The sequence below is a fragment of the Phocoena sinus genome, chromosome 3 (genome assembly GCF_008692025.1).
Source record: "Phocoena sinus isolate mPhoSin1 chromosome 3, mPhoSin1.pri, whole genome shotgun sequence".
NCBI lineage: Eukaryota > Metazoa > Chordata > Mammalia > Artiodactyla > Phocoenidae > Phocoena > Phocoena sinus.
The window spans coordinates 44,563,046-44,575,239 of NC_045765.1; the positions used below are offsets into that span (position 1 = coordinate 44,563,046).

General features: G+C 47.1%; 1 protein-coding gene across 18 annotated transcripts in view; it reads left to right on the top strand.

Annotated features, from left to right (window-relative positions):
• Positions 1 to 12,194, top strand: part of SLC36A2 (solute carrier family 36 member 2) — a 99,638-nt gene that overhangs the window by 2,832 nt on the left and 84,612 nt on the right. For 3 of the 18 annotated variants that reach the window (XR_004349411.1, XM_032628820.1, XM_032628815.1), the window contains exons 1-4: positions 3,332 to 5,155; positions 8,363 to 8,453; positions 9,074 to 9,162; positions 9,704 to 9,799. Coding sequence is in view for 13 of the 18 variants with exons in the window: in XM_032628820.1 (XP_032484711.1) it covers positions 4,992 to 5,155; positions 8,363 to 8,453; positions 9,074 to 9,162; positions 9,704 to 9,799 (440 nt within the window). In the remaining 5 variants the exon portion in view is untranslated. The other 15 variants (XR_004349414.1, XR_004349413.1, XM_032628831.1 and 12 more) reach the window with 12 other exon arrangements.

Here is a 12,194-nt window from a genome sequence, read left to right on the forward strand (position 1 = left end):
AGTTAGTTTATCATTTCCTCTTCCAGAAGTTTTTTTTTTTTTTTTTTTTTTTTTTTTTTGCTGTACACAGGCCTCTCACTGCTGTGGCCTCTCCCGTTGCGGAGCACAGGCTCCGGACGCGCAGGCTCAGCGGCCATGGCTCACGGGCCTAGCCGCTCCGCGGCATGTGGGATCTTCCCGGACCGGGGCACGAACCCGCGTCCCCTGCATCGGCAGGCGGACTCTCAACCACTGCGCCACCAGGGAAGCCCCCAGAAGTTTTTAAATACCAATCAAAATAAGCATTCCATTCAGTCTGCTCTTTAACTGTAGACACACACACAAAAATTAATTTTGGAACGTGAAAAGAGCCCCAATTTGGCCATTTTAGGTTGAGGTTTCCTTTAGTATATTTTCCCCAATTAAGTAAGCATTTGTGAGTATAATTTTCACAGGTAGCATACATGAACCAAGCTGGGGTGTTAGCTGGAGGTTGGCAATCTGTTGCTCCTTTTTTTTTTTTATTTTGAAAGCTTTGTTTCCCATTCTGGGTTGGTTTGTCAGGATGAACTGCTACGGATGATTGTGTGGTGGGCCAAGGTGCTGTCTGTGAGCTTAACTCCTCTAGGTGTCACCCTAGAGTCGTTTCAGCTCTTTTACATGTCTTGGCTTTTCCCTTTGGCAATCTAAGACCGCCGTGGTTGCTCAGATCACTGAGTGGCCAGCTCTTATACGTGGTTCCCCAAAGGAGCAAGTTTTTTAAATTAAATAACTGGGTTTCCCTATGGGACTGCTACCTGGTATGAGGACTTGCCTCCACCACTCCTGCAAGTTTCTCAGTTGCCTGAGAAAGCCATTGCTGGCCAGGAGAAGATGTCCCTTTTCTTCTTTAGAGCTGAAAACTCTCATGTAACATTTTTACTTTTATTCTGACAAACTCAATTAAAGTAACCAATTCGAGGGAAAATAACAGGCCAGTCTCCTACCTAATCACTCAGTCTGAACCTACTTTGTATTTTTCAACTGGGGCAACCCAGGTACCTCTTCTTGAAACTAAGTTCAAGGAAGACCTACTCCTCACAGGGAGGGGTTTATCCACCACCATATAAAACTTAGGATCATCAGCCAATAACGGGAGATCCAGGACCCAGGAGAGACTCAACCAAATTCATCTGGAATCACTGACGAGGCAGACAGGCACAAGGGGCCTCTGCTAGTACCAAGACTCTGGATCCTCATAGAGTTCAAAGGAGAAGAGTCTTCTCTGAACCCTTTCATGGTCACCAAAACTGTTGACTGAAAGAAAAATGCACAACGTAAAAGTTGCGAGTTAAGTTTTATTCAGGGACCTTACTGAGGACTGTAGCCCAAGAGACAGCCTCTCAGATACCTCTGAGGTATCTTATCCAAAGAGCTAAGGGAGGCGCCAGGGTATATGAGTTTTTCTGCTGGAAAAACAAAAAAACACACAGTCAAACATCAAGAGATAATCACAAAGAACACACATCTCAAGCTAACAATTTTAGTGTTTTTCTTTGTATGGGAAGATGCAAGCATCTGAGTTCATTGAAATTATTCTTTAGATACGCATTTTAACTATCTAGAGCCAGTCAAAGCACAAAATGCTTCCTGAGTTTCCTTCAGGGTGAACTGTCAGTGGGCGACTGCAGTGGCTAATGGCCTAATCCTTGCGGAACTGGAATGGCAGGCCCTAAAATTCATTTGGAAATTTGATTGATGCGTGAAACCCCAACGTCTTGAACCACATAAACTATGTACATGGGAGGGTTTTGTTTTGTTTTAATTCTAGAGTTTCTACTATGCACTAGGGATATAAGGGAACATGGGAATAACTAAACTACAGCTTCAGAGGCTTGGATTCAAATCAGAGCCCTGCCTTTAGGCAAGTGAAGTAAACTTTTCTGAGCCTCGGTTTCCTCATCTAATGAGGATAATAAGAGTGCCTACCTTATGTAACACACTTAGTCTAGAGCTAGGCACATGTGAGTGTATTATCATTTTTATCTAGGCAACAGGAGAGCCATAGTAAACAACCACAGGCTATGGAAAGGTGGCTGAGGAAACAAGGATGGGGTAATAAATTCCACCTGAGTATTGGTTTCATTGTTGTTTTTGAAGTCCCTAACTTCCAGCCCAAAAGAGTACTTGTGTTCATTTCCACCAGATTATATTGGGTTGGCCAAAAAGTTCATTCAGGTTTTTCCGTAACATCTTACAGGAATCCGAACTTTTTGGCCAACTCAGTACAACCTCAGGCAAAGCATTCCCCAGCTGTCTGCCTCAGTTCTCTAATCTATTAAAGAGGGACAATTCTTCCTAGTCCATAGAGTAGTGGAACTCAAACTCTGGCCAGTATCAGAACCACCTGGGGAACTTGGTAAAAATAGAAAGGCTCGAATTCTCCCTACTTCAATAAGTCTGGGTCTCTGTGTGCTTTACTATCTCCCCAGGTGATTCTGATAACACACCAACTTTCCAAACTGCAATAAAAGAATAAAAAACACAAGGTTCTCTGTTTACTTTAAAGGGTCATAAAGATTCTCATTATTTAAATCCCATTTGTTCCACCTTCTATGGAGAGGTCAGGCAGTTCAGGCTGTCCTCACATAAGTCGTATGTGCCCCAACCCAAAAGGAGCCGGACCTGCATCTCAGCATCCAGTGGGAATGAAAAGCACAGGCCCTGGGGTCCTCAGTCCCTTGGAGGCCCTCTATAATCTAGTACCTATTTCACCAAGGGGGAAAGGGGTGCAATACCTTTCCCAGGATCACAATGGTAGAGCTGTAGTGGAACCCAGAGCTACAGTTGCCTGGACCAGTGTTAGAAGGGCTTATTTTGGAGCCTCTCATCCTGGAAGAATCCCTCTTGCCTGCTGACAGGTGGTACAACAAGTTGGAAGTATGCAGGCTGTGCCCTGCAAGTTTTCTTGTAGGTGATGATATCTGGGAAGGGCCCCAGCCAAATTCTGATATTCTAGCAGCCCTGTTCCCAAAGGCTTGAAGATTAACTCAGGGTTCTTCTCCAAACCTGGAGAGGAAAGCAAGAACTAGTCTTTTTTTTTTTTTTTGGCCGCACCGCATAGCTTGTGGGATCTTAGTTCCCTGACCAGGGATTGAACCTGGGGCCACCACCGCAGTGAAAGCGCCAAGTCCAAACTACTGGACAACCAGGGAAGTCCCAAGAACTATTCTTTTTTTTTTTTTGTGGTACGCGGGCCTCTCACTGTGTGGCCTCTCCCGCTGCGGAGCAAGTCTCCGGACGCGCAGGCTCAGCGGCCATGGCTCACGGGCCCAGCCGTTCCGCGGAATGTGGGATCCTCCCAGACCGGGGCACAAACCCACGTCCCCTGCATCTGCAGGCAGACTCTCAACCACTGCGCCACCAGGGAAGCCCCCAAGAACTATTCTTGTATCTGAACATCTCAAGACAATCTTATTTACTGATCTTGTTGCCTGAACAAGAAAAAAGATCGGTGGATCAGATCTGAGATTAGCATCACATTATGGAATCTCTGCCGCCCCACAGGCCAGGGATACTGCCACGTAAATGGTGCTGGACAAGGGAATAGAGGATGTTTCTCAAACCACAGTGAGTGTTTCAGTTGATTCAGGGCAAGAAACTTGAAGAGTGGGGCAAGGATTCAAACCAATAGGTCAGTGTAGTGGTCAAAGCCTCAGCCTTCAGAGATAGAAAGATCTGACTAGGGTAGAGTTTGGGCTCTGCAGAGGATTTGCTGTGGCCTTGGGCAAGCTATTCTTTACTTCCCTGAGCCTCAGTTTCCACATCTGTAAAAACAAAATAACAGTGCTACCCAGAGAAGTAGACAGGCTTTGTGGAGTCTGAAGCTTATACCACTGGGAAGGGGATTGAGGGTAGCAGTAAGGGGTGGAGAGAGCCTCTTTAAGAAAAAGAACACAAAATTACAAATTCAAAATTGCATGTAGGACCTTGGAAAGGGTCCCGTGTGAGGGAGGGGCCCAGACAAATCTGTCTCGAATGCTACCAGTTAGCTGTGAGACCATTTAAATAAAGCTCGTGGCAGATGAGATGATGACGTGGGGAATGGTGTGGCTTGAGTAAATGCTATCATTTTGAGGGAGGAGGAAATTTTGGCCTATTCATCTGTCACTGAAGCAGAGATAATGACAGAGAACGGAAACCTCCAAAGCCTTCTTTAGCTGCAGAGTTCTGTCCTGACTGCCACATGTGACCTTAGGCAACTCACACCCTCTCCTGCGGCCAGAGCTAGGCTAAGGGTTGAACAATCTCTGCCTCTCCGTCCCTTTGCAAAAGAATCCCCACTCCTCTCTCCCTGGAGCCTTACAGAAGCTAAGAAGCAGTTCGAGGTGAGTAAGTGCTCCTTTTTTTCCAGCTTAAGAAAGGGAGCTCCCAGAAGGATGCCTTAGAGCGGGCATGCAGCCAGTGAGAAGCAGAGCCCCTGCCCCAACGGAGGTGGCAGGGCGGGATAGATAGTCTCTTGGATGTAGAAATAGGTTATTGGCTAAAAAGCCTGACGCGTTGGGCTCTCATCCCTACTCTGTCACTTTTTTAGCTATGTGACCTTAGGCAGGTCCCTTTAGTTCAGAGCCTGATTTCCTCATTAGTTAATTTATAGGACTAAGTGAGAAAATATAGGTAAAGCACTTAGAAGAGCATCTACCCCTTAGTGAAGTGATAATAAATAGTAGTTATCAAAATGATCAGTGTCGTAGTCGCTGTTGCCGTTACTGTTGCTAGGTAAGCGGGGATGACTCCCTCCGCAGTGCCCTCCCCTCCTCTCCTCCTCCTCCTGGCCATTGCTCCTCGTCCACTGGGCTTCTTCGGGGCCGGAGGCGCACCCTCCGGCGGAGGTGGGCGGGGCCTCGTTCCCGCTTGGCCAGCACCTGCTAAGGGCACAAGCCGCAGCTGAGCTGGGGTTTGCACCTGACTGGACACCTTCCTGCTCAGTGCAGACCCCACCATCACCGGGAGCCCTCTCTTTGTGAGCAGCCATGTCCATGACAAAGAGTGCCGGGGGTCCCCAGGGAGCTGTTGACCTCAAACTGGACCTCAAGCCCTCTTCCGAAAGTGCCAAGAAGTTGCAGAACAAGGATTCCAGTTTCTTGGATGGAAGCCCTTCTGAGTCGCCGGACTTGGAAACGACCAAGGGCATAACGTGAGTGCTCTTTTCTGCCATCCCCAGTTCTGCCTTCCAGCCTGGAAGCTTGCAGTGGCAAAAACCCTGAGGCGGGTGTGTCTGACCCCCAACCCATCATGCAGCCTTGGGGAAACCAGAGCTGCAAAAGGTACAGTCAGAGACTGAGTCAACTTGAGAACTTAAAGGGGCAGGAGGGGAGACTGTCAGAAAGCCCTTAGGATAGAGTGTTGTAGCCCCCAACATGTGCAGGTGGGGAAACTAAGGCAAGTTACCCCAGGCCACGCACTGGCTCATTGGCAGGAAGGGGGCTGGACTCCAGTGCTGGCCCTAGAGTCTGTCTGTCTGTCTGTTTGTTTCTTTTTAATTGAAGTATAGCCCTAGAGTCAGTTTTGCTCCTGGCCAGTCCTGATAATGTCCGGGAGAGGGGCAGAATCCCCAGCCTCTTGGTGGAGAAGGTGACACTTGAGCTAAAACCACAGACAACCAAGCATTGCCTCCTTCCTGCAGTTACCCGGGCCTGTACTTCCATTGACCACTGCAGTGACAACATCAAGAGCACAGTATGTAGAACAGTCTAGTTTCTTCCACCTCCCTGGGGTATGTTTGGGTGGAAGTGAGGGGGGTCACTCATGAGGCTTTCAGACCGTGATAAGGAGAGGTGTACTGAAAGAGTTTCGGCAGGGAAGCCAAGCTCCAGCTCCCTTCGCCTCCACCATTCAAGCAGCGTGGCTAGTTCACTGAGGAAAATGGGTGGGGCGACTGGCTGGCGTGGTGGTCAGGTTCCACAGCTTGATGATGAAAATGTTGACCCTGTCGGAGTAGTAGAAAGGTCACTTGCATCCAAGGTGTGAATCTGCTCCTTCTTTCTCGAAGCCTCAGTTTTCCCCATATGCAAAATGGGGACACATTGTGAATTTAAGGAGGTTGCCTGTGGCAGTTACATCTGAAAGGTTGAGTGTTGTGTGGGTCGGGGGAGAGTGTGCAGCAAAGAGGGAGAAAGAGGCAGGCAAAGCTCCTCCCACTGCCACCCTGTGGGACCATTCAGGGATGGACACAATGACTGACGTTGTGACCGGGTTCACTTGCCCCAGGACTAGTCCCCCAGGGTTGCTAAGAATTCAGGATCCTGAGGGTGAGATCTCCAGGCCTTGGGGCCATCCACTGCTGAGGTGAGCTATTTCTCCATCGGAGGCCTTCAGGGAACCAGTCCTGAACGGTTGGGTTGGAATAGTGACATCTTATGGAAAAACCCGAACGAAATTTTCGGCCAACCCGATAAGATATGGTTTGATGGCAACTTTAGCTACTTAAGAATCAAAGAAAGAAAGCAAGTCAGAACTAGCTCCTGGCTTGGAGGGAGGTAATAAACAGGTTGGGTAAGCGTGATACCTATGGAGTTAGCTCACCGGGGTTTGAATTCCCACTTTAGCTACTTACCAGCCTGAGCAAGTGATAGAACGTAGTACTCTAGTTTCTCCCCTGTGAGATAACAGTTGGCTCCTTCCCAGGGTGGCTGCAAAGACAATTTGTGCAGGAAGCCCCCAAGCTTAGTGCCCGTAAGCCGACTACTGTGACTACCGTGACGTTCTGAAGTCACCAAAGGAGTTAAGGCTAGAACCCAGGTCTCCTGCCTCCCAGCCCAGTGCTTTGCACAACTCACCACATTATTAAGTTGTCTGAGTGGCCCAAAGTTAAATTCAGATTTCCTAAGTCCTTTAGTTAGAAAGTTCCAAGTGACCCTTTGACCCTAGTTGCAAAACAAGTCCATCATTGGAGGGCCGTGGGGTGCAGTGCTCAATCAGCGATGTTGACACCCACAGGGAGAGAGAAAGGGAAGCAGAGACTCTCCACCCTCTTTCTCCCACAGTTTTTCTTTTAACTCTTAACAAATAAATGGGCAGATCCTCAGGAAGCTAGAGGATTCAGGGATTAATATAAAGAACATTTATATCAATCCCTGAATGTTTGAGGCAGTTCTTCCAAAAATATTCCTCCTAACATTCATAGAGGCTCAGCAAAGTGGACATGTTGCCCAAGATAACACAGCTAGTTAAGTAGTAGATCAAACCCATGCCCCCGAAGTAGAGGTGTGGAGTCTTAACCACTGGACCACCAGGGAAGTGCAGCCTTGGGTTTTAATCCCTGGTTTGTCCAACCCCAGAGACCAGGCTCCTTCCATAATACCTCTGCTGTTCTTCACAGTAAGTCTCTTCACTTGGAAGGCTCTCATGGGGAATTTCTAAGGTTTCTCAAGTTATAAATGTTAACCCGGTACTCATCTTAGTTCAACCTTGTCCAGGTACAAAGAGGTGTAAAAATAGGTTGTTTAGTTAATTCACCACCAGAGAGGATACCTCCCTAGATCTTTACCCCGGCTGGCTTAGACCTTGTCTTCTGGACCACCTTCACATCTGTCTTAACAGTCTGAGTGTTGGGTTTTGTTTTTGCCGGAGGTAGGAGGAGACTTGCCATTCCCCAGTTTGATGTCCTGGCCTGAGGGAAAAAAAAAATCCCTCTGGAGCCCAAACCCTAAACAACCCTGTCCCAACAGACCCCATCTGGGGACCAAGTCATTTGACCTCTTCATTAGTCATAATGATTTCTCTTTGCTGCCTGCCCTTTCTCCTTTTCTATGAGTTCAGTCCTATATCTGCTACCAGTATTATGACCTTGGGCTGTTCGCTGCCCTCTCTGAGCCTTATTTCCCTCAATTATGAAATGGGGCTGTCCCTTTAACCCATCTCTCTGGGCTCCTTTCCCGGGGGGCAGTCCAGTAGAAGTGGGATGAAGAACAAAGACTCTGAGGCAGTTCTGGGTTCAAATTCTGGCTCCCTAGTATATCCTTAGATAAGTCATTTTTTAAAAATCTCTATTCCTCAGTTTCCTTATCTGCAAAATAAGGGCAATAACCTGCTTCCTTGTCTTGACAAGAGGATTAAATGAGATAATACATGTAATCCTTAGCATAATGTCTGTTATATAGTAAATGTTCTAATGGCATATATTGAGTGTTAGCTGATAAAACCAGGACAGTTCTGGGCAAACTGGGATGGTTGGTCACCCTACACGAGACCCAGAGTGCCAGCAAAGGCCGTGGAGACTGAGAGACAACCAGGAGCCCACCTATCCAGCTCAGCTCAGGTGTGGGCACGCTGGGAAAGAATGCCTGTTGGACCTCCTCACCTCTGCACACCCACATGCTCATGTCTTTTTCCTCTCCTTTAGATCATTCCAGGCCTTGGTTCACCTGGTGAAAGGTAACATAGGCACAGGGGTCCTGGGACTACCCCTGGCTATGAAGAATGCAGGCATCCTGGTAAGAGGGGCTGCCACAGGTGGGGCCAGTACAACTGGATGGTCGCAAGGAGGTAGGAGGACAGCCTCTAAAGGTTTATAGTGGCCTACAGTGAGCAATCTTTCTGAAAGGCCGCTTGGTCCAGACTTGGAGTCTAGATATCTAGCCTAGGTTTGAGTTCTGACCCTGCCACAGACTTTGAGTGGCCTCAGCAAGTCAGTTGTCCACTGTCCAGGCCTCAGCTTCCTCCCCTGTGGAATGCAAGGGTTGGACTATGACCAGTTTTCCAGCTGTGCTCTGTAGAGCACTAGCTCTCAGGGGCACCTCAGAGGCCACTAAGGACCGCAGTTCTGAGCCCTTACTCCTTCCACAATACCCCATTGTGATTGCCTTTTGCACTTTCCCAGAGTACGACTTGAGAGCATCTTTGCAAGAATAGATAACATTGTAAGTCAAGTATACTTCAAGAAAGAAAAAAGAAAAGAAAGAATCGCTGTTACTGCTAAAAAGGGTTTGCAAACCAGTTTGCTAGAAAATTCTTTGAGTCCGGAATAATATCTGCACTGCCAAATCTCTCCTGGCCGAGTTATTCACAAGTCCATTCTCTTCTCTCTTCCCTTGCCCCTTGGCCCTTCCTCCAGATGGGCCCTCTCAGTTTGCTGGCCATGGGCTTCATCTCCTGCCACTGTATGCACATCTTGGTCAGGTGTGCCCAGCGCTTCTGCCACAGGTGAGGAAAACACCGTCCTCTTGTCACTTCCTTTGGTACTTGGTTCTCAGGGACATCCCAGAAGCATCCCACATATAACAAGAGTTCATTTCTTCCAACAAGGCCAAGAAAAAGAGAAAAGCATTTGGGGCAGGGACCTAAATGAAGCTCTACCACATGACTCATTAGGTGATCTCAATCAGGCCATTGTGCTTATCTGCTTGGCTCATCTATAAATTGGGCATAAACAATCCATGCCTAACCCTGCCTCAGAGAATTGTCATGAGGATCCAATGGGATCAAGGATATGAGAACTACTGTACCCATGCGAGGTGTGTATTATTACCCATGTTATATAGTCACCATCCCACTTGACAGGTAAGGAAAACAAGCCACCAAGGAAATACCACCAGGTGTCAAAACCTGAACTAGAACTTGGGTTTCTGCCCCAGTGTTCTTTCCGTTCTAGCTGGGTTCTGTCTTGCTATGTGTCTCCTGACTTTTCAGTATATTATCTTAATTTAAACTGCCTCTTGATAACTGTATGCGGTCTCTCCTGCAGACTTAACAAGCCCTTTATGGACTACGGGGATACGGTGATGCATGGACTAGAAGCCAGCCCCAGCACCTGGCTCCGGAACCACGCACACTGGGGAAGGTACCTTGTTCTTGCTTTGCCCAAAGTAGGGAGGACCTGTGGCTGTCAGGGATGCTCTCTTCCCTGGAAAGTTGGCTCGTGTAACACAGAATGCTGGACTTAACATGAAAGGGATTCAATGGCAGTCTTCCTGATCCAGCCCCACTCCTTGTATATACAGGGTTCTCATTCCTTTGCTATGCAACTTGAATATCATTCACTTTTTTATTAAACCACATTTATCTAGTTGTGACTACGTACCAGGCCCTAGAAATACTGTGGGGAACAAGGCGAACAAAGCTTTGCCCGTGCAGAATCCATAGTCCAATGGGAAACACAGACCTTAAACAGTTTAGGACACAGTTACTTAATAGCCACTGGGATAAGTACCATGAAGGAAAGAAGTACTAGTTGCTACCAAGTAGGTAAGGAGATGTACATAGGTTCAGGTAGGCTTCCTAGGATGGAACAGTTGAGATGAGTTCTGAAGGAAGGCATTCTTAGGAATGAGGAATTACCTAGGGAAAAGTGGGCAGGAGCCTGAAGGGCCTTCCAGGAAGAGGAGCAAGCTATGAGGTCCTGAAGCAAGAGGGACTATGTGACAGTTTCAGGGTAAAGAACGACCAGGTAGCTTGAGGGCAGATAGGGAGATGATGCTGAAGAAGGATCCAAGGGCCCAAACAAGCTGTACATTTTAGACCCTTTTCAAGGTCTTGTTCTTTTCTTAAAAGCAACCAGGAAACCATTGGAGGGTTTTAATCAGAGGCTTTCCTGTTTTAATCATATTTGCATTGTCTGAAGATCTGTCTGGCTTCTGTAAGGAGAAGAGATTGTAAGGGAGCAAGAATAGACTTAGACCCATGAAGAGGCTGTTGACAATGTCCAGGCAGGTGACAGTGATGGCTGGGTCCAAGCTGGTGGCAGTGGGGATGGAGAAAAGTGAATTTGGTCATGATTTGGGCCCCAAGGTTGTGGGGAAAGGAAAGAAAGAGTCGAGGTTGACTCAGACTTCTGATGACTTCTGTTTTGCAGATTCAAGCAGAGATGTCAAGTGGGTAGTTATATGTATAGGTTTGAACCTGTCTTCATGCAGGAGACACTGAAGTCATCAGCTATGATGCCAGGGGACAGAAGAGGTCTCTTAGGGAGAGAGTATGTAGTGAGAAGAAAAGAGAGAAAAAGACCAAGACGTTGAGGGTTCCTTGGTGAGCTGAAGTCTACCTCCTGCAACCTCCACTTTTTTGCTTTTGGAGATGATGGAAACAGTCAACGCCTTCTGTCTCCTGGTACTTGGGACTAAATCTACCCTTTTGTCTTTGTTTTCCCACCTCTCCCCACCCTGTCTGTCTACTCTTTTCTACTCACTTCTAGATTATCAAAGTCTCTCTTGAACTGTGATACCCCAAACTGCACTACCTGAGGCGTGCCTTGCTCATGAGCATCATGGGTCTGGCACGTCTCTTGACCCAAAGCCCATTCACATACTGAATTAATAAATTCAGCCTATGAGCAGACTAGGAAGGCTATGGGATGATTTCTAGTATTTTCCCAATTGTGTGACCCAAGAGGTGGCTTTTGCCTGTCACAGTGCGTCAGATCCTTCTACTTATTGTTGGGCATGTAAGGTAGATTTTCCTAGGAATTTCACTCCACTAATTATCTCCTCTCCTATAACTTGAACTTCTTTTTTGAACTATGGGCTCTTCCTCTCAACATTGAAATGTGTTCATGTATCTCCATCTTAAAAATAATAAAATAAATTAATAAAGCCTCCTGGACCTTGTACCGTCCTCTATGTCATATTCATTATCTGATTATTCAACAGATATCTACTGAATACCTGCAGTGTGTCAGGAAGTGCTTTAGGCAGTGGGTTTACTACGATGAACAAAACGGGCACCTTCAAGACTGGAACTCACACTCTAGCTTTATGAAAGAATAGCCCACCCTCTAATTTTACATCCATACACCCCATTCACACCTCCTTCATGGGTCACCTGGCTTTCCTGTCCTATACTTCTACTGAAGTCCTTTCCACCAATGTCCTAAAAGACCTCCCTATTGTACCTTCTTTGCCCTAGAGAACCTCTCAGCAGCAGTGGGTACAACTGACTGTTCTCTTCTTCAAACATTCTCTCTTCACTTGGCTTCTGTTAAACCCTTTTTCATCCTAGTTTCCTACCTACCTCTCTGGTCATTGCTTTGCAGGCTTCTTTGTTTCTGTCCTCCCTTTAAATGTTGGTGTTCTCTAGGGTTTGGAATGCTGCCTTCTCTTCTCACTCTGCACACTTTCCAACACTAATTTGCCTTCTCAAGGCTTTATCCATCACTGACAAATCAACATTTCCACACCCCAATATGTGGTTGTCTCCTGAATGTCTCCTGTAGGAACCTCAAGCTCAACAATACAGGTACT